The sequence below is a fragment of the Lupinus angustifolius genome, chromosome LG14 (genome assembly GCF_001865875.1).
Source record: "Lupinus angustifolius cultivar Tanjil chromosome LG14, LupAngTanjil_v1.0, whole genome shotgun sequence".
Taxonomy (NCBI): Eukaryota; Viridiplantae; Streptophyta; class Magnoliopsida; order Fabales; family Fabaceae; genus Lupinus; species Lupinus angustifolius.
The window spans coordinates 13,034,511-13,057,516 of NC_032022.1; the positions used below are offsets into that span (position 1 = coordinate 13,034,511).

At 30.4% G+C, this 23,006-nt stretch overlaps 1 protein-coding gene and 1 long non-coding RNA gene across 2 annotated transcripts; both read right to left on the bottom strand.

Moving 5' to 3' along the window:
* LOC109326263 lies at positions 2,545 to 3,253 on the bottom strand. The gene is made up of 2 exons (XR_002105224.1): positions 3,188 to 3,253; positions 2,545 to 3,064 (listed from the first exon to the last, which is right to left on the bottom strand). It is a non-coding gene; the product is annotated as an uncharacterized LOC109326263 (long non-coding RNA).
* On the bottom strand, positions 4,748 to 6,790 carry LOC109326228 (E3 ubiquitin-protein ligase RING1-like). Its single transcript, XM_019558927.1, has 3 exons — positions 5,790 to 6,790; positions 5,104 to 5,240; positions 4,748 to 4,804 (listed from the first exon to the last, which is right to left on the bottom strand). Exons 1-2 carry the CDS (start codon positions 6,724 to 6,726, stop codon positions 5,197 to 5,199), a joined length of 981 nt encoding a protein of 326 aa, XP_019414472.1. The 5' UTR covers positions 6,727 to 6,790; the 3' UTR covers positions 4,748 to 4,804; positions 5,104 to 5,196.

Genomic DNA, 23,006 nt, shown 5'->3' on the forward strand with positions numbered 1-23,006 from the left:
CCCCCCGACAATTCGGCCAAAGCAGATTCATAGGACAAGAAAGGATATATGAGTACGTTCTTTATGTCAGTTAGATGATGGCCAATGGCCAGATGCCAACTCAGCATTCACAACACTCTATAAACAGGAGACTACACAGAGAGTATAATTAATTCTCATTCCCTCATTCATTGCTACACTTATTGTACTAACCTATCTCTTATTTATTCCCCTTCTCTCTCTAGAATACATTACTAACTTGATCGTCGAATAACTTTTTCATGTACCTCCCCCGGCAGGTCCAGACGATCATCCGACCAAGTCTCCTGCTCTCCCACACATTCCCGACCATTCATCATCAGCTCCCGACCATCTATCCTCCATTGCCGATCATCCAATCCCAACAGCAAAGAACAAGAATTATTCTCCATTCACGAACAAATATACATCATTCCCAGCTGTACTAAAATTTATAGAGTCTGTTTTTAGTTATGGACCATTGCTGGAGATGTTCTAACTAAATGATAATTTAAATGTTGCATTTTCAGACAAAGCATGTGATTGTTCTTGTTTTTGCCATCAGCATGTGCTATCTTAGTGTCAATCAGCTATAATATATTTAGTAAACTGATGGTGTTCTGTTTGATATTAACAAGCCATTGCATTGCTTAACGTAGTACCCAACTAAATATGTGGCATTTTGTGTAGATAGTTCCTTTTTTTGTTTTGAAATGTATTCTCGCGTTGGAAGCAATTCTGCCTAAGCTAAAAACATTTATATATATGTGAGGCTAACTCTCTCAGCATATATTTTTCGTACATAAGACTCGAACTCAAAACTTTGCTTAAGGAGAATTAAGCATGTACCACTTGAACTAACACTCATTGGTGCATATAGTCCCCTTTGGAAATATACTATAGCATTCAACGAGGCCATAATTATTAGGGTTGGCATTGTTATTTTTATTCGTTAAGACATTTGGTTTATATATGTAGTGATTGTGCATCTCAATATAAAGAATACATACATAAAAATAGAGTAATATATAGCATGTCATGTGTTGTGGCAAAGAATAAATGCCCACCCACAGCTTCTACAGCCGATGAGCGGATATGGTTAGCTAGCCAAAGAAACTATATTGTTACTAACAATATAATAAATATGGGACATCTTCTATTAATTGATATGCCTACGTGGATGATAAAATGATTTGAAGAGTCTAGAGGTAGAGCCATGCAAAAATCCAACCAATAGTATATTAATTGTCAAACTACGTAAAATTTCAAATTTCTAATATAAGTTTTGGATTACCATTTCTAATATAATGTTTGTAGGATTACTCATTCAGGACTTCCCCTTGGCTGCTTCTACAACCTATTGAGCGGATATGATTAACATTAAATGTGAAGTTTTGGCTTTGAACTAATGGTAGAAGCAGCAAGCCTATAATGACATACTCTAACTGTGTTGCTAACTCATGTGATTGTCTTATGAAATTGTTTTAAACCACTTATTTTTCTTAGACGCATCATGCTTTTATAAACTGCAGGTGACAGTAGAAAACAGTTGGCAATTGTCAAAAAACGGTAGGCATAGCCCCAAAAACCTATACCTACAAACATTTTCCTCCGTCGCCAATAAGTTGTTATACCTACATTTTTATTTTCGTAAGTATAAGTTTAAGTCGCTATACCTACACTTTTATTTCCGTAGGTAAAGTCTTGGGCACCTACACTTTTATATCTGTAGGTATAAGTCTTGGGCAATACCCATAGTTTATCTTCCATTGGTATAAAGTTTAGTATAGACATATTAAATCGTATTATTTTAATCTCATTAATTTGTAATAATTTTTAAATCTATTATACTAAATGCAAATACTCTTAACAGTAATATTTTTTTTCATTGCAAATAACTAGTGTGACATAACATAGTTGGAAGAATTATAATTCAACATTCATTATAAATCTAAATACAATTTTAAAACTAAAAGTAGTCTCATATTACACTTCAAAAATACATACAAATGTCCTAAATATTATAAGCCTTAGAATGATTCTCTTGCATCTAAAAATGTATCTGGCACACTTGGAGCATCATTATTTTTCTAAAACAACACAATAAAATATGTAGTTGGAATAATCAATAAGCATAGGTAATTACAACAATTGCTAAAAAAATCACATTATGCCTCCTTTTTAATTCATTAAGAATGAAAATGGAAAAATAATGTGTATTTCAGTAAGACAACATGTCAGTTGAGTATAGAGTCACTTGACTTGTATCTCAACAACACCAATGTTGTATGTACATTGCACAATATGGATGTTCATGTTGTATGTACATTCACATAGGCCTAAAAGAAAAATGTCAACATGTTAGCAGTTTAAGTAAGAACCTAAAACAAATTATTTGTATCTTATTAAACGTAAGAAAAGAAGCCATTATGGATACCTACACAACTCAAAGCCAAGAAATCTTATGGCCGATAAAACATTGTCAGCCTCAACAAATCTCCTTGGTGCACTCCATTTCTAAACTGAACATGAGAGCAAACTGGATAATATTCAGAAGAGTTTATTTGCATATTAATTGGGTTAGAAAAACCAGAAGTTGACGAGTTAATAAACAATATACTCAGTCAATTATACAGTAAAATTTTGAGATTGTCATTCCTAACCTTGCAATGAAACACCCATATAAAAAATGAAACCTCCCTGCTAGAAAGAAATATAACTTCACATAAGGAACAAAAATATAAGTTAGTAAGATAAGATGAGAATAATATGTTATGCTAATAACATAAGAAACTAGTTGCAATTTCCAGAATTTGAGTTATGATAGTCTAGCTAGCATAGCCTCAGAATAGCTAATATGGAAAATGTAAAAATTCTCAATGAAATAGGTTAGAATTTCTTCTTACTCCATGGTTGAACATGTCTTTATCTTCATACTTAGTTCATGGACAACTTTACACAAAATGAAAACACTTGTACTCCTATAGGTTAAGTAGAAAACACTGATAACTCCTAGCTATTAGGTTCAAAAAACACTTGGTACCAACACTTTCAAAAGACAACCCACCTTCATGCACAAGGTATTGTGAATATACACTCACGGATGATTCATTATCAAAATTAAGAGAAAGGCAACTATCATGATTCTAAAACTGAAAATTTTCATTTTCTATAAAGAAAGACAACCCACCTACATGCACATAGTTGCAGCAAGAGTTTAAAGATTTTCCAAAAAGGTTATGGTCCAAGCAAGCCTCTTGTTGTGCCATTACTTACCCTGTGCAAAAACAAAGATTGTAATGATGTTGGTTTTATGTTGTTTATGATCCTCCCTAGGAAATGAAAACCACACAAAGGGAATTGGGACATGTTCAACTAGTTAATTGTTGATGATAGAATTGGGCACACTTATGAGTATATTCTGTATAGAAATCAATTTCTTTATATTGAATCTAACATTCGAAAGATAAAAAATAAAAATTAAGAGAAAGACAAGAAAGAGAAACAAAATATCACTCAAATCCCTTTTCTCTAGATCCAGCATCGTGAACACTGAACACGTCATGGTTCAGAACCAAAACATCAATCGACCTTACCTCCTCCACCAAGTGTTTCACAACATCATAATCATTTACGTTTGTTGCTTCCTCTACCATGTGTTACACAGATTTCTAGGCCTTGTCCATCTTGTTTAAGGAGCAAGGGAAGAATGAGACGCGAACTCCCTCGGCTACAACACGATGGGCTAGGAGCCAGGTCAATGGTGAGGCTGATGTTGCTAGATCCACCAGTGATAAACACCTGGCATTTCTTTTTTGGGACCACTAGAAGGCGTGAAGAACGAAGCGAAGAGAAATTGAATCTATAGCTAGAGCATGGGAAGTTGAGGACAAAGAAGATGGGTAGAGAAATTGAAGCCACTAATGGAGAGAATGAAGACAAAGGGACAAAGTGTTTTTCATTATTTGGGGAAAGGGTTTCACTATTGAGGGGGATAAAAAAGGATTTGGGGGGAAAATTATACCTATATTGACGAAAATAGTTATTTGTAGGTACATATGTCTTCTATACCTAAAGTTATAAAAGTATAACTAAATAATTATATGAAAATCATACATTTGTTGGCTTAGAAAATCTATACCCACAATTTTTGTTACCATTGCTAAAACGTATAGTTATGGAAAGACAAGTGTGTAAGTATATGATGGATAATGGATATACCAACGGATTTTAAATAGATTTTAATATGTCACTAGTAACAAAAATGGTTATTGGTAGGTATATTACATTTATACTTATGGTATATTTTACTTTGGTAGGTATATTATTGTTGTCATTAAAAGTGTCCGTAAGTATATAATAAATTTTTTGTAGTATAATTATGTGTCATGGTACCCATTATAAAAATTGTTTTTTCACTGACAAAAAAAATGTGAAACATGATTATTAAAAATTGTCATTTTAACTCTTCTTGAAAACTTTATAAATTTATTATTTCTTATTAATGAACAAAGGGAAGAAGAAAAAAACAACAAATGTTAGATGGTTACTTATAAAAAGGACTAAATAAAATTTCTAAAATGTAAATTATGACCAAAGATTATTCTGTATTAAATTTAAATGTACATGAATATATTTACATATTACAGAAGAATAAAACAAATAGATGCTACATCCATTGTGTGAAAGAGACTTCCCCTTGATGGCAATGTTATGAATTCCATTTTCCAGGTGATGAATTCCATTTTCAAGTTGATCTAATACCTGAAACCCATTTTTCTTTCCATATAACTTGAGTAAGTTATTCCTGCAAAACACAATTCGGGCCATGCAAGCTTCATTAAAAAGGCCCTTAATTAGGCCTGTAAATTTATTTAATCTTAACAAATTGATATAAGTTTGCTAGTTTAAACAAAAATGATGGAATGATATATTTTGTCTCAAACATTGTACTACTTCATATACCTTTATTTTTCATTGATCATAAAAGTAAAACATAAATTAAAAATATATTCATTTTATATTTTTCTAACCAATAAAAATCAGGGATATATATATAGAAGTGGTACAATATTTGACACATAAATTTGCTCCATATCAACTTACTTATGAGCATGACACTTGTCTACTATGATCACAAGTTATATATCCAGCACTTCAACCTCAAACTCATGTATTAAATAATAAGTCGTTGGGGAGCTAAAGGATGCAGCAAGAGTGATTTCTTGGATTAGCTTCTGAAGCTGAATGCAAATATGAATTTCAGTATATTCATGTACCCAATAATTTTATAAAGAATTGAAAGGGTAAAAGAATTGCTCATTTCAGGTTATAAACAAAAAGTATATTCTAGATAAGGATTCATGTAGAATTGGTACTATAAAATAGGTTAAACTATTGTTTTTAACGGAATATTCATTTTTAACTTGAAAATGATTCTTATAAAGGTAAATAAGAGAAATTAACTTGAAAATGATGACCATTTTCATGTTGCTCCCTTTACTTTAAATTCACCAAATATTGGTATACATAAAATAAAATAACGCATATGAAACACTACCATTTTATGAATCTTTTACAAATCCATTGCTCACTTGACAAATGAGAAAATGTTAAAAAAAATAAGATTACTAACGTTTATTATATGTGACATAAAATATCAAATTATCAATTTTAAGTGTGTAGGGTAATGAAACTTGTGAAAGATTTATTATAGGAAATAACATTTCTGTAACCAATTTAAGGGACTAGTGAATATAGATTATGGCAAAGTTAGTTAATTTAGTTATCACCCCTTGAAGAAGTAGTATCAGGATGAACCCTTCTATGAAAAGGCCAAATAGAACCAATACGTGTCCACCTCAAGCACCTCCTAAACCTACCTCCTCCGTCATCATCACCACTCTCCTCCTCCTCCTTCGCCTCCGGCACCGGCACCTCGTGGCGGCACACCGGACAAGAATTATGAAGCCTAAGCCAAGGAACAATACATTCAGAATGATATATATGTTTGCATGGAAGTTCTCTAGCTTCTCCACCAACTTCAAACTCTTCTTGACAAACCGGACACTGCGAATTCTCCTTCAGATGCGTGCTCAATATCTTCACCGTTGGTATCCCGTTAATCACTCCCTCCGGCACCGGCGCCGGACCCTGCCGGTCGTTCTCCGTCAACTGCTCTATCAATTCATTTAAACCCGGTCCTAAGTAGTAATCTCTCGAATCCGTGCCACGTGGCATAATAGGATTGGGACTTTCCCTTCTACGTGGTGGCTCGAACGGGTTGATGGGTTGAACGATGATCCATGTACGTGGACGGTGTTGTATGCCTTCAGGTTCGGGTTGTTCATCCGAACCTGAAGGCCTAATGGACTCTAAGCCATGATGACGTGGATGTCTTCTTGTAATTATAACCTCTTCGGGTTGTTGGTGGTGAATCCAACGAGGGCGTCGAGGTTGAGTGTGTCGAATGGGAGGTTCCAGCATGAGAGAAAGTGCTTCAAGTAAACGCGCCTCTGGTGAAGGGTCGTGGTTGGTAAAATCAACCACGAGCCTTGGCCTTGGTATGTTTATTTCGCACACGAATTGACCGAAGCAGCGTGGGCACATGATAGGGTTTGAGTTTGAGGGTGAAAAACGGACCATCCGATTGCACTGGAAGCACCAGTATAGCTGGTATGTTCTTTGTTGTTCATTGTTGTTTCTCTCTCTTGGAGGACTCAAAGACATTGTTAATGAGATTGATGAAACCACTATGAAGGGTAAGGTTAATATAAATATAATGTAGCTTATATAGGATGACATATATTATATAACATGAATAGAGCAAAGAATAACTTATGGGTTTGTACAAAGTGATTCTTTTTTTAGATGGATTTGTGTCCTAACAAAGCAACTTATAGGCTTGAATGTTTTTTCCTCTTATTTTTTGTTTGTTTGCAATGGGCATGTTTTACACTGTTCCTTCTAAGCATAGATAAGGGATAAGTGTTTGGAGCAAACTTGGTTCTCAATTCTCGTAGTTAATTTCTTATGAAATTTGGATTGGTAGAAGGGAGTGAAGTGGCTGTCAACAATGATCTTGCTATGCATGCACCTTGGTTTGAGTCAATGGGCTTAGAAAATTTTGCTTGGATTAAGCTTAGTACGCATTCAAGCCCAGCTTCATACAAGCACACAATGCTTTCTCCTCTTATGATTATGATGGGAATTGTCGTTTGGGGCTTGTGGAAGAGGAATTGGAGAAAGAATAAGTAGAATAATAGAAGGAGCAAATTTTGTAATGTTAATCTCTCCCCCTAAATAGAGATTAATGTCAAGCGGAGGGAATGAAAAAATATATATGTATGGCTTGAAAAAAAGTATTTTAGTTCAAAATTTAATAGTTAAGTATTTTTCTAATGATTTATAACAAATATTATATAAAGTGATACATTTTTTAGGATCGAATATATACTCTGATTTAGATGGTCTCATTTGATGTAGTTGCGTGTTATAAAGGTTAAACTATTTTTGGGTTATAGATTGTTGATTATGCTACCATGTTTTTATAGATTTTGAACTAGTGTGATTTCCATGTTAGGGCCTTCAACAATCCTTTATGCCATAAACTATAAGAGTTGAATATCAGATGTTTGATGAATGTTCAAAAAACTTTTGTTGTTAAGTTGCTTCTTATCCAATATGTAACTTTAAAGGCTAGAAATATACATCATCTTTTAAATGCTATAAACAATATATATTATATATCAATTTTATTTTTGTTTGATTGACTTTTATTTAAATTAAAGGTAATGGAGAATAGAGAGATTACAATACAAAATCATCAACCACTTATGAATAGTGGTAATCCTGGACGAAAGAAAAATAAAATTACTGAAATATACTATAGAATTCCAAGTGAAGTTATTGAGATACGAGATCATTGACCTTTGTTGTTTATGTTCCAAGTTTGCACTAATTGAAGGTATCCTGACTCCAACTACACGTCCGTGAAACAAAGATCAGCAGCTAGTTCCATTGTTGAATTGTCCATCTAAGACCAACAATCTCTTCATGTTTAGGGCTTTAAAGATCACTTTAAAATGTAAACAAGAAACTTTTAGGATAGAATCATTTATGAACGACTCATATTTGAGACAACAAATAAAATATTAACAACACGTTAAAAATATTAAACCTAAATAATTATTTTAGATAAGATAGAAACACAAGAAATTTTTTATATGTGTAAGATACATTTCAGCTTAAGTTTTTCTCACTTTATTATAGTAATTTATTTTTTCTTATAAATAACTCACAAGATTAAACTATGACTATGTTAAAAGACTTGGGCCTTTCACTCAAACCAAAAAATGAAGTTGGTATCCATATAACCTTGTTGATCCATACTACATGAGGACAAAAGTTCCACTTAAAACACTCAGGTAGGCCAGGAAGCCCCCTTCCTTGTACCCAACTGTTTAAAAATAAAGTTGAACCTTTGGGAAGTGGACTTCATTTCATATAGACACTAGCCCATTTCCCTTAGTAGAGAACTACGTGTTGTCAGTATTAAGAAAGCTTTTCAATAGAGGTGAGCATGATCGGTCCTATCTGCTCATCTAATTTGGTCCGATTATGACCTGACTCAAATAGAGTCGAATCTCATCAAACCTAAAATGAGTTTGGTTTCAAAATTTGGACCAGACAATATTTAGGACCGGATAGGGGACAAGCATGACCTGACTCCTCTCATGTTCATCCACTTATTATGTTTGTATGTCTTTATTCAATTGTGTATAGAGCAACGTCAACTCTTTGATCGAAAATATCACTAATTCTATAATTTTTTATCATCATTTCATATATCAAATTACATACTCATAATACTAAGTAAAATATTGAGAAGATTTTATCCAAAATATATATACATTATATTTAATCGGAATAAGGTTAGGTTTGAGTTCAAATGTTCTCTTAATCGACATTTGAAGTTGAATTATCTTCCTATCTAAAGTCGAATCTGAATACAAAAAATAATCATACCAATATTTAGAGTTATGTAAGAGATAAACCTTACCAACTCATCATCATGTTTACTTTTCAATCTATATTCGGGGACACAATCATGATGAACTATCTGTGTAGTCATCGATACATCTCATTCTCACATATGATGCATGTGAAAAAGGATAGTGCGTAGGGCATGATCAAGTTACTACACGTAGAGAATGAGGATACCTATTTTTTTCTTAGCATGTTTAGGTGTCATCATTTTTTGTGTTGTTTTTTCTTTACAAATTAAAGTTTAGATGAGTTGGTTTATCACGGTTATAGCATATCTCATAGCCAAGAGATTGCTATTTACTGAAGTATTTAGAAATTCATAATTTCTAATTAAGGTAGAGATCATATATTTAGTATAATTATATGAGTTATATATAAGGCTTATAAAACTAATAACATATATGGGCTTAATGAGTGGATGCCCAAATGGTTGACCTACAGGGGATAATAGGAATCCTATAAGTTAACACACAAGGGAACGAAGGTCCCAATAGGAATTAAAGATTTAGTTGAGGAACAACATCATACAAAAACTCGCTCAAAATGTATATCAAATGAGTATATCAGAGAACATGGATTCATGTATGACTTTGTATCATTGTTTTATATTATGTGTGAGAATCATGATATTCAAGATCCTAGGATTGGTATTTCACCAATCATCAGAAAATAGCTAACAAGTGGTATCAGAGTTTTAGGTTCTGAATTTTATGGTTATTCATTAAAGAGTTTTCCCCAATTTTTATGAACCCTAATTTTTTAAATTTGGGGATTTTTATGTTTCCGCTATTGGTTATGAAAATTGTATATTTAGGAACAATGGGGATAACTTTTATTCGCTTCTGCTGATGTGAATTATGAATAATTTGTAGTATGAATCATTGCAACATGTATTGAAATATATATACTCAGATCTGTACATAAATATTCCATTAAATTTTATGACTCTTATGTCATATGTATATTATATGTGCATTAATGTGACATTAACTTTTATTACTTCACAGTTTTTACAATTGTTAAAGTATATGTATAAGGTATATATATATATATTATATGTGAGCAATATGTATTTCTTATACATTGGAGTATTATGCAATATGAATATCTGCATATATGTTATATATATAATTATGGTTTGATCAAATATGCTCCTCTATATTTGAGATTTTTAAATACTATACTTGTTGTTTTCAATTCTTTTTTAAAACACATAAATAAGGATTGAAGTTAAGCTATATATATTAAGTTTAAGCTTAATGCTTGTAATTAAATATATATTGTGTATATATTGTATTTTGGAAATGCATATATATATATATATATATATATATAATTGACCAAATATATATAAAAGATATGCTCTTGGTGTTTTAAAGTTGTGCATGATCATATTCGATTTAGAATTTATGATATTGATTTGCGTATATCTTTTTATGTTTTTCACCCTGGACCTACTTTGTATTTGATTAAGATTGCATCCATTTTTATGCATTAATATATAAGTAATATATATTTTTTGATTTGAAATTATATTATGGGATTAGATTTGTTAATCATAAAAAATATCAAATCTGGAGGTTTTAATTCCAAGATTATATTTTTTTTTATAATGGACTCATATTATTTTCTTTTTTTTTTCTTCTGGTAATTATTTTTGAATTAATTGATGCAATATGTTGCCAAAGTAACCTCTATTGTGGAAATTGATTAAGATTATACAGATGACTATGAGATTATTTATGCGAATTGTGTTCGGCCCAAATGAGGATACAATTTGGCCAAGTAATAACATACATGTGATGATAAATGAGTAAGAATTATAAAGTTTTTTTTCCATGTGAATAATAGTCGGTCCAAAGAAAGGTTATTGTTTGACAGAACTAATTGTTAATATTTGATCATTACATTGAGAGTAACACTTACAAATTAATTTCTCTATCCAAAGACTAGAAATTGATATTGTGCTAGGTATCTTCTTATGAGTCTATTATGTGAATATGTCTTGTTTTATATATATTACATGACTTCTTTGTTTAAGTGGTTGCAACACTTATGGTTTGTTGCATTGGTTGGTGGTTGATTGCATTATTAAGTGGTTATTATTGTTGAAGTATTGTTTATGTTTGGATAGCTTGCTTTGTCACTCTTGAAAAAGTAAACTCCATCACTAAAGATCAAAGATTCTTCTTGAATAACAAAAGGAAGAAACTAAATTGATACTAAGATGAAAGCTCAATGAATATACTTCTTTTATTGATTATCAAAAAGTGAATTGAATTACAAACCAAGGATCTATATATATATCCTTTGAGAATAACAAACTTAACAAACTAAAACTAAACACCTATCTAAAACAGAAAAAACAGAAAATACAAAACCAGAATTATTAAGCTAATTACAAAGCTAAGAGAAATAGCTTGCATAACAAGAAATTGTTGACTTCCTAACCAATAATAAAAGAGCACACTAAAAGCCTTTAATTTATGCAGATATGAAGTCCTTGTATTGATCCAAGTGACTTTGTATCTAATTGATTCATTGTGAGGATGAATCTGATTTGAGTGAGTGTTGCCATTGCTGTCTTGATGCATCATGCCTATGCCTGACTGAGACAATAACTGGTGCGCCAAGCCTAGTTGATGCGCCAAGACCAATTGGTGTCCCAACGCCTGTTCTGACTGAGACAGGGCCATCTGGTGCACCAGGGCCTGTCCTGACTGAGACAGGGCCAACTGGTGCTCATTGCCCATGCGCATCTGATACTGGCTCCAAGACTGGCACATATGCACCTGGTGCATCCAATCTGACCGAGGCTGGTGCATGGGCGCCTGGTGCATCCAATCTGACCGAGGATGGTGCCTGTGCTTCTGGTGTATGCTTCCTGACTGAGACAGAGTCAATTGGTGCACTCTGTCTTGGTCAGGCACATTCCTTGCCTCATCTGGTTCATGGCACATGGCTATGACTCCATTCAAGCCAACTTCCTTATGCTTCATATTCAAGCCATGTTGATCATGATCCTTGCTTGTTGATTCATTAATCCTGCAACAAGCATATCCATTGTTAGAATTAACCAAGTTTAACAGTCACGTTTAATCATGTATAAAATAATAATATTTTTTTTATGAAAAATTCAAAAAGAACATTAGTGGAATTCAAAATGTAGTCCTTGTGATGAAAATGATGCAGTACTATTAATAGGCTATAATAAATATGTATTTATACGCTGATATAAATAATATATGGTTTGGAGTAAATTTATGTTGAATCAAACTCAACTAAATGGTTTTTATTTTAGAAAATAAAATTGATTGACATTTTAAGTGAACCTATTAAACAAGAAGTCACCAAAGTGACATCTTTTCTGTGATTGTTCATAATAAATGTCAAATGATAGTGTATATATATCCATGCAAGTATTAATCGACCCAAATGAAGATTATTATTTGGTCGAATTATATACACGAATGTGATGGTAAACATGTGATTATTATAATGTTGCATATGTGAATATAAATCAGTTCAAAGAAGGATTTATTATTTTACATGCATTATGATCAATGTTTGACCATTACAAACAAGAGTATCATTAGTGATTGATATGAAATATCAAGCCAATTGTATGGTTGTATTTTATGTGAATAGTGATTGGCCCAAAGGAAGATTATTATTTGGCCCAAATTACAAACAGACTTGTAGCAATAAATATGTGATAATCATATGGTTTTCCATGTGAATAGTAAGTCGGTCCAAAGAAGGCTTATTGTTTGACATGACTGATTATCAATATTTGATTACTATATTGAGTGTACCACTTTCAAGTTAATATTTTTGTCCAAAGACTTAATATTAATGTTGTGCTAGATAACTCGTGATGTACCTCATCATCATTTGAATTTAAGTATTAAAGTTGAATGTTAGTTTAATTGTAAGAATGATTGCAATTTGTTTCGTTATTTTAATAGTGTTGCAAATGTTTCTGCTGAAATTAAGAATATCTCATTGTTGAATGAAACATAAGGGAGTACATTATGAAGATGTCTAATCTCGCATCAAAACTCAAGTCACTTAAGTTAGAGCTTGGTGATGACTTGCTCGTGCACTTGGTTTTGATCTCGCTTCCTGCACACTTTGACTTAGATGAATTATGTGCAAGAGGAAGAGAGACTGCAGAGAGATAAGACTGAAAGTGTTCACTTAGCTATGACCTCTCAGAATAAGATAAGAAAGAACAATAAGGATGTTGTGAAAGAGTTATTTCTGTTTTTCCTCAGAGAATGTGGAATTTTTCTGCAATACACTATGCTAAGCAAACCTAGCATGAAGGGTGTCGTTGAGCGATTAAATTGAGCTCTTAAGGATATGGTGAGAAATATGACTAGCCATTCTTCCTTGTCAAAGTCTCTTTGGGAGAGAGCTTTAAAGACCACAGTTTACATTCTTAATAGGGTGCCAAGTAATGTAGTTAACAAAACCTCATATGAGCTTTGAACTAATAAAAGACCAAACTTAAAACACTTGCACATTTGGGATTGTCCAGCTGAGGCGCGACCTTATAGGCCGCATGAAAGTAAACTAGACTCAATAACAGTTAACTACTATTTCGATGGTTACGTTGAACACTCTCGATGCTATAAATTTTATGATCCAACTTCGTGACTTTTTTGAAACGGGAAATGCAAGATTTCTTGAGGAATATGATTTTGGGAGGAAGAGAACATAAAGAATGTCTTTGAGCAAGAACTTATCACTAATGGTGAACAAGTTCTTGTGCCTATTACCATTCAATGAATAAATCCAGTAATAGGAGATAATGTTCAGAATATTCTCCCAGACAATATTTTAGAACAAGACAACAATGAGGTTCTCCCTCAAGTACATATAGAACAAATTCAACAACAGCAAGAAGTATAAGTGTCATTAAGGAGATCCACTAGAGAGAGGAGAAATGCAATTCTTAATGATTATCTTGTATTTCTTCAAGAACATGAGGATATCATTGAGTTAACAGAAGATGATTCATTGAACTTCTGTCAAGCCATGAAAAGTTCTAACTCTCAAAAGTGAATTGGTGCTATGAAAGATGAGATAAAGTCTATGCTTGGTAATGACGTTTGGGATCTTGTCGAATTACGTGAAAGTGTAAAACCTATTGGTTGCAAATGGATATTTAAAATCAAGAAGGATTCGAAGGGTAATATTGACAAATATAAAGCTCATCTAGTAGCTAAAGGTTTCACTCAGAAAGAAGGCATTGATTATAAAGAAAGCTTATCTCCAGTGTCTTCGAAGGATTCTTTTAGAATAATATTGGAACTAGTGGCTCATTTTGATTTAGAGCTACATGAGATGAATGTTAAGACTGCGTTTCTTAATGGTGACATTAAGGAAACGATCTATATGGTGCAACCAGAAAACTTTGTGTCAGTTGGCTCAAAGTCTATGCTATGCAAATTGAAAAAAATACATCTATGGCCTTAAACAAACTTCTCTTTAATGGAATCACAAGTTTCATCAAATCATTACCTCGTATGATTTTGAGTCAAACGAAGTTGATGATTATGTGTACCACAAGTTCAGTGGGAGTAAAGTTATATTTCTTGTATTATATGTCAATGATATACTGCTTGCAAGTAGTGATTTAGGACTATTGCATGAGACCAAGAGATTTCTAACGAATAATTTCGAAATGAAATATCTTGGGGAATGGCTGAAGGTGGTATCCCTTGAAAGTCTGCTAAACAGATGTTCATAGCTCCTTCAACCATGGTTGTGGAGTTCATGGTTTGTTTTGAAACATCAGGCCATGACATATGGTTGCCAAAATTTTGTCAGTGGCTTACGTGTGGTTGATGATACTAAAAGACCACCAAAAATTTATTGTGATAGTAAGTTCGCGGTTCTTTACTCCAACAATAGTAGGAGTTCTACAAAGTCAAATTTTATTGACATCAAATTTCTGGTTGTTAAAGAAAGTGTTCAAAATAGACAATTTCGTAGAACATATAGGGACAAATTTTTTGCTAGCTAATCCACTAACTAAGGGTTTGGTACCTAAAGTCTTTCATGAGCATATTGCTCATATGAGTATTGCTCCTTATGATACATTAGTTCAGTGGGAGTATATATGTTTTATGATTTACTTTTAACGTCATATATAGTTTTATGTTCTATTTTGAACTTTTATATTGTAACTATTGTGTTGCAATTAAAGACTTTGGATTGATCTCACTAAAAAATAAAGAATGACCAGTTGGAAATAGACATGTTTGAGATTAAGTTGCATGAAATTTTCATGTTACTCATCCATATTTGATATATGTCATTAAGTATATTAATATGGTGATCATCGTAGTTGAGTCACGTTTGAATGTGGTGAAGGTCACGGTGGTTTCATAGTTGATATATGAAATGGACCAGATTGTATTAAGGAGAAGTCTAAATATAAATAACATATAGATGCGCGCCTAAAGAATATGTGATATAATTGTTTCAGGAAAATATGAAACCCAAGTGGGAAATTGTTAGAAATTCATAATTTCTAATTAAGGTGAGCCTCATATATTTAGTACAATTATATCAGCTATTTATTTTGGGTTACAAAACAAGTTATCTAATTAATGACAACCTATAAGACTTCTAAAACTGATAACATATATGAGCTTAATGAGTGGATGCCCAAATGGTTGACCTATAGGGAATAATGGGAACCCTATAAGTTATAAGGAACGGTTATGGTCTCCACCACACCAAATCACAAATAGTTTTCACTTCTCCCCATCAAAGAGAAAATGAATGTCCCAAAAGGAATTAAGAATTTGGTTGAGGAAGACCATCATACCAAAACTCTCTCAAAATGTATATCAAAGGAATATATCAGAGAACATGGATTCAAATATGACTTTGTATCTTTGTTTTATATTATGTGTGAGAATCATGATATTCAAGATCTTAGGAATTATATTTCACCAATCATCAGGAAACATCTAACAAGGTTCTCACATCAATATGATTCAAACTCTTTTTTTTAAGGGATGAGTGAAATACTTGTAAATTGGAACAACTTTTGTTGACCATGTTTTGTTTGATGAGACGTACTTCATGCCTAAAAATTGTGTTGGTTGATTATGGGTAACTTCTCCATATTTTGTGAATAGTAGTATAGTTTAGTATGTTATTAAATTATTAAAATTGTACTAACAAGACATTAGTCTAGTAGCGTGAGGTTTTATTAGATTTCATTATAATTGAAATGTCAATGGTTCAATTCATATAATTGACATGTGTTGGTGGAGACTTTCACACATCCAAAGATAATTAGTTCTATACTCATAATGTGAAATACTTTAATAAGTTGGTATTACCAAAAAAAAATTTATTAAATTTGTATCTTAGTCAAATTAAACTTTCCTATTTACATTTTCTCTATCTATAATACATTATTCCGGATGCTATCCATCCGAATTCATAGAATGATTTGGAAATACATTTCATAGAAGGAAATACTAATATATGACCAACATCAAGATTTGAATACGTATGATATCTCTCTTTAATTAGAATATTTTTAAATATACCATTATCAAAACTCGAAAGCATTATTATTGAACTGTGCTGGCTGCGGCAGCACTCACTTAACTTGTTTCTCAAGAAAAAGGAATCCCAAAAGGAGAGTTTCGCACACACCAACCATGTCTGCATATTTTGACCTGAAGACAAATTTCTTAAATGAAGTTATGAATTACATATGAAACTATGTCATCAACGTTGACGGGTGATATTCTTTTCAGTACAAGGTTTGAATAAGTCCATACATGTCCAAAGTCCAAACTGTCATCAAAGTGGCTAACCGTTTTATTAATTCATTCTTTAACTAATGAACAACATTTTACAAAGTGTTCTTATGAACTTTTTCGATGAATATTGGCATCATTGATGAAAACCATTTTGGTTCACACTCTTAATCAAATAAGGAGTTAAACCATTTTAAATCATGAAAATTTTGATTTGACTGGATTTAGCCAAAATAACCCAAGAACATAACTAAACAATTCACTTAAATTTTAAACAAAAAAATCGGATAAATATTACTTCAATGCTATGTTTCATTCCCATCCAAACATAATTATTATTTATTATTATACATTTATATGTAATTATATATTTATATATAATTGTTAATTATATATGATATCATCATGTATGATTAAATAGTTTAGCAGATTAAACTTTATATGAGATCTTTTATGATTTAATGTATGGCTAGAATTTGATAGCTTTGATTTATATTCCTTATCATATGTGTAGTTTTAATTTGTGGTTGCAGTCACAATTTTTTTTTTGGGTACATTGGAGTTAAAAAAGGAAAGACTAAAGAGAAAGATCCAAAGCTATGATGGATGTAGTCACACTAATAATTAATATACATTTATTCAAAAAAATGTAGAAAAATATGGTTATAATTACATTCATAATATTGTACATGTAGGTTTTTAAAATAATTAATATTGCAATTAAAATTAGAGTTTAATATGTATGTGTAAATGATTATTAAATATGATTCATAGTCCATCACAATTAAAATTAGAGTTTAATATGTATGCATTGTCATGATATTTATACACAACTAGTGTATCAGTCATTATCCATTTATATTACTATTACTTTTATTTTATAGTTAATGATTATTAAATATGAATGATATAAAATACAATAATAATAGAAAAAATTTACATTATCAATACATACACTTTTTCACTTAAAATTATGACCACTAGCAGAAATTCAAAACTACGATTCTTATAAAAAAATATTATTTGATTGAGTAATGTTATATTCTCCTACTAATTCTTCTACCCACCCACAAGAAAGTGACATATGTCACAAAGTGATATTTTATTTACTAATTGTTGACGTACATGTGTCACTTTTTTATAGATATGAGAATTTAGTAGAAAGATTTAGTAGGAGAATTTAATATGATAATATATATTTTTGTAATAGAGTAAATTATATGTCAGTAAAACCAAAATTACAAGTGTTTTCCGGATGAATTTGAATAATGTGATGAAATGAAGATGGATGTAGAAAGTGAAATGATCAAAGGACATATGAAACTAAGTAATAATTATAGGAAAAAATGTAATATAAAATAAAAAGATTTATATGTAGTCAATGTATTATTTATTATTTATTTGAATTACTTTTTAAAAAAGTAAATGATAACTGAAAATGAATAGTGACTAATATAATAACAGAATATTTTTTTTATATTGTCAATATATATATATATATATATATTTTAGGATAATAACAAGTGGAAGGTTTCTATGCTTAGTAATGTGCAGATGTTTAGTGGTGCAATGATAAGACTTTCAAGTAAGGAAGGCCTTTGGCAAAGTTTTCAAAGTAATGTTTTAAATTTTAAAAAAAATCTCTGATGACTTAGAAACTCTAAATATTTATATTTTATTTTCAGTTATATTCATATTTATTGTTTCTCTTTTTATTTCTGATTTTCAAATCATTTAATGATAGATAATTTATTTGTAAAAGCACATCAACTAAACCTGATGAACATATTTAGGTAGATAAGATAACTATCTGTGTATATGAAAGTCAACAAAGACTACAGGATTAGGTGAGCTAACCTGCCCACAACTCTACAAGTGGCTCATACTATAACCACATCTATGATCCTAACGAATCACCATAACTTCAAAAGTATTTGGGATGTTTTCTAGTACTAGAGAGTCTGAGTACTCAATATGATTAAGATATGTTGCAAAAAAAATCTTTTAATGATTATATTTATATGTTATTTTCTTTTACAAATAAATAAGAACTCTTCAAAAAAATTTATCATCATATTTCAGTATTGAAAAATCTAGTACATACAGATGAGTTAAACTCAAAAGTTGTGAGGATCCTCCAGCAAAAAAATTATTTTAACGATTATGATTACATATTATTTTCTATTAAAAAATAAATAAGAATTCTTCTAAGAAATATCATCATCATTACATATATTTTTGGGTTGCTCAAAACTTTTGGGTAAACTAATTTTATTCTGGAAATTTAAAAAAGATGTATTGTTACCGTAAAAATAAAAATATATTATTTATATCGTTACCGTATAAAACTTTATACTGACAATAAATATATATTAAATTCGTTTAAAAATCTAAATGATGTAATAAAAAGTATTATATGTCAATCAAATCAATCTTTTTAACTTTTTTTTATATTCAGTGATATAAACTATTTTGACTGATATTTTAATATTAGTTTTGATTTTTAACTCCTGTCCACGAATTTATAAGAAACAAAAATAGGTAATCATTCTAACTTAAAAAAAGACCCAAAATTTGTATGGAGAAGACTTATAGCAAAAAGGTTCTCAGAATCGTGGCTTTTTGAGTTTACATCTTATAATTTTTGTCATCCCGCCCAGCTACTTTGAAGTTTGAACAAAGGACAAAGCTTTGTTCTTTATATGTCTAAAAGGTTGAAATGTCATTATATAATACTCCTTCCTTTTATTACGTCGTCATGCCTTTAAAGTTTTCATTTTGTTTCAACTATCTTAATATTTTAAAGACTTGTGTCTTAATTATATATATTTTTCAATTATACTTTTATTTATTATATATTATTTTGATTTCTTAGTTAAGAGAAGTATGTAAGAGAAGATATTGTTGTCAAAAAGTTTTTTACATTATTTAATTATTTTTTAATTTATATACACAACACGAACACTAGAATACAAAAAATCAAAAACAATGTAATGATTTATAACAATTAATATATCATAATCATCCATTTATATTATTTTTGAAGAATAAGTAATAATTAACTATGAAAAATAGATAATATATAAAACTCTTATATCATTAATGTATATATTTTTTCTCTCAATCTATTTGGTTAGTATAAGATTGTTAATTATTTAAATCTCTATTACACCGATAGGAAGTCGAAGTTCCGTTTTTCGAGTAAATGTACAGTAAACAGGATCATACAAGGTTGTAAAAATAAAATTAGATTTTCTATATTTTTTAATGTTAAGATTATATACATAGTTTAAAATAGTATTAAATGCTGTAAAATTTTGGTACTTTTCAGTAAATAATCTTATTTAGTTTATATTGAAAAGATTGGAAAATAAAGTGTGTATACATATAAAGATTATACCAACGGGCGTTGGTTCAAGTGGTACATGCTTGATTCCCTTAAGCAAGAATCCGAGTTCGAGTCTTGTGGATGGAAAAATGATCGTTGGGAGAGTTAGCCCCACTTACCTGTGGATGTTCCCGGCTCGGACAGGATTGCCTCCAATGTGAGGATACATGTGGGAAACTAAAAAAAATATAAAGATTATATAACATAAAAAATTGGAATAAGAGAGTATAGATTTATATACTGTTTATATATTATTCATTGCATTATTTTTCAATTATTATACTCTATTTTTTATGAAAAATACAAGAGTATTTTATACCATTAGGAGTCCCCTTATAATACATTATTTATTTATTAATCATTATTGCCATTTAAAAATAATAAATATAAATAATGATGATATACTATACAATGACTATGTAATTTTTTTTTATATGAACACTATATAAATACTCAATTCTTTTCTTCTTGGCAGAGATATGAAAAGAGAATGTTATTTCCGTTTTGGACTCCCAGAATTCAATAATAATTCAAACTAAAAACCAACTAATCAGCAATATACTCGTAAATGCATGATTGAAACTGATAATTATTTTAGGATACTCAATATATTTTCTCCGCAATAATTGTTTGGCAAATATATACAAGAGAAACATGCCGTCTATCAATGGTGGAAAGGTTTTGTTTTAAACATGACAATATATGATATACCATTCATATAAAGGAAAAAATGGTAAAGAGTTTTTTTTTTTATGTTAATTGCATTATCTAGCATTCATATTTAATTATTATTAACTCATAAATATAAATAAATTAAAGTATATAAATATTTCCACTTTAGACTGAGATATTACATTCTCTCATATAATAGATATCATTAACTTTTAACTTAAAATAACTCCTACAATTGAATGATATGATGAAAAATATGTTGATACACTGAAAAATTGAGTAATCATACTCTTAAAATCAGTCTACAAATTATTCCATCCGAAAAGTAATATATATTATTTGTACACCAATAATTAATAGGTGGTGTATTACTTTATACTATAGGTCATCTTCATATGTGGTATAAAATTTTATACATTAATTTTATAGGAGTTTTTTAAAATATTTACCCACCAAGTAAACTCCATAACATCAAGTACAACCTATTGAATTATATTAATGGGTTACTATCACCTAAAAGAGTAAAAATTTCATTAAAATATAAAAGGAATCATGTCATATGTCCATTAAATAGCATTTCCAGAACAACATAAACGACATGTTTTTTATTTTTCTTTATTGACTCACATTAAAAGTGTAACGCGCTAATATAAAAGAAAGGCACATGTTATGTAACTAAAATGGTTTCCCTAGATGTCAGAACATGATATATATTCGATTTATAAAATTACCACTTTCATTAAATAACCTTTCGGTGACTTCAAAGCTACCCTTGCATTTTCTCCTGATGAGAAAGAAAGAAACAAATAAAAACAATGGCCATTAGAGAAAGAACACAAGAAATTAACAACATGTGGCAAGGACAATAGAATCATGCACATGTAGCTTCAATTTGAAGTGTTCAAAAATAGATTTCAAGCTGGCCAACTATATTAGGAAACTTAAAAGTTTCACTTCCACTATCAGCTTCCACAAAACTATATTGTGTCATTATTCTTGTCTCAATTTCCAGTTTCAATCTAATGAAAAAACATAACTTAATTAAAAAGAAAAATATTAAAAACATAAAATAATATTTTTATATTAGTTAAAGAAAGTTGATTCACTATGAATATAGTTATTTTGGGGCACAAAATACTTGTGAGACAAAACTAGGTAGAAAAAATCTCTCTTTGGAAAAATGGTCTGTGGTAGTACACATAAATAATAGCACTCTTGGCTTCAGAATCTGCATATACTGTATGCCCATAATGTTACATATGCTATCATATATTCTCTTCAATTCTGGGAGAATTAAATTCACTTTAAGGTTACATAATTCATTTACAATCAGATTAGGAAACCACTTACCCTACTCACAATTGGAACCACCTCATTTGGGCCACTCCATTATTAATTTATCTTTATGTAAAACCAAAGGTCTTGTTTACATTATGAAAATGGATTTTGATTAAATTGCAAGCAAAGCAAAGTGAAAGAATCCTAAAGGTTGGTTCTTCTACCATTATGTTGTTTAACAGTCTCAACATGATTACTCCTTCTAGTATTGGATGGAGATGATAACATATGTCATAGAAAAAATAATTATTTAGATTTTAAATTATTTTTAAATAATATAATTTTACAAATTATCAAACTCATCTTTATCTCATATTTCAGTAGTGAAATTTTCAGTTAATTCAGCCATGCAAATATGCTATCATAGCTTGCCACGTTGGCATTAATGCTTGGCCAACAAAGATGAAAAAAAGAAGAATTATTCTTCCCTTCATGAATATACATGGAATCGAATGATGGAACAAGGGTAAATAATACGTTATATTGTGTAACAGAAATACAGAATAATAATAGCTGATAAATAATAATAATATGGAGGTGATTGACTTATGGTTTTAAAATTTTAGAGGGACTACCAACATCCAAGTGTAGTTGCATGATTACATATTTAATTTATATTTATGCATTAAAAAATATGCTTGCAATAATTTTGTTCTTTTGTCATAGGTAAACTCCAATCATATATATCATGTTCTTACTTGTTTATTGTAATTCCATTTTTTATATATAAAATTTCCATTAATAATATGTACTACATGAATAATTAA

Bases quoted from the DNA above. Each gene is read 5' to 3' on its own strand.
- LOC109326228 (XM_019558927.1), bottom strand. From the start codon at position 6,726: ATGTCTTTGAGTCCTCCAAGAGAGAGAAACAACAATGAACAACAAAGA. The intron at 5,241-5,789 runs GTGATAACTAAA...ATTTGCATTCAG, and splicing joins TGATACTACTTCTTCAAGGG to CTTCAGAAGCTAATCCAAGA.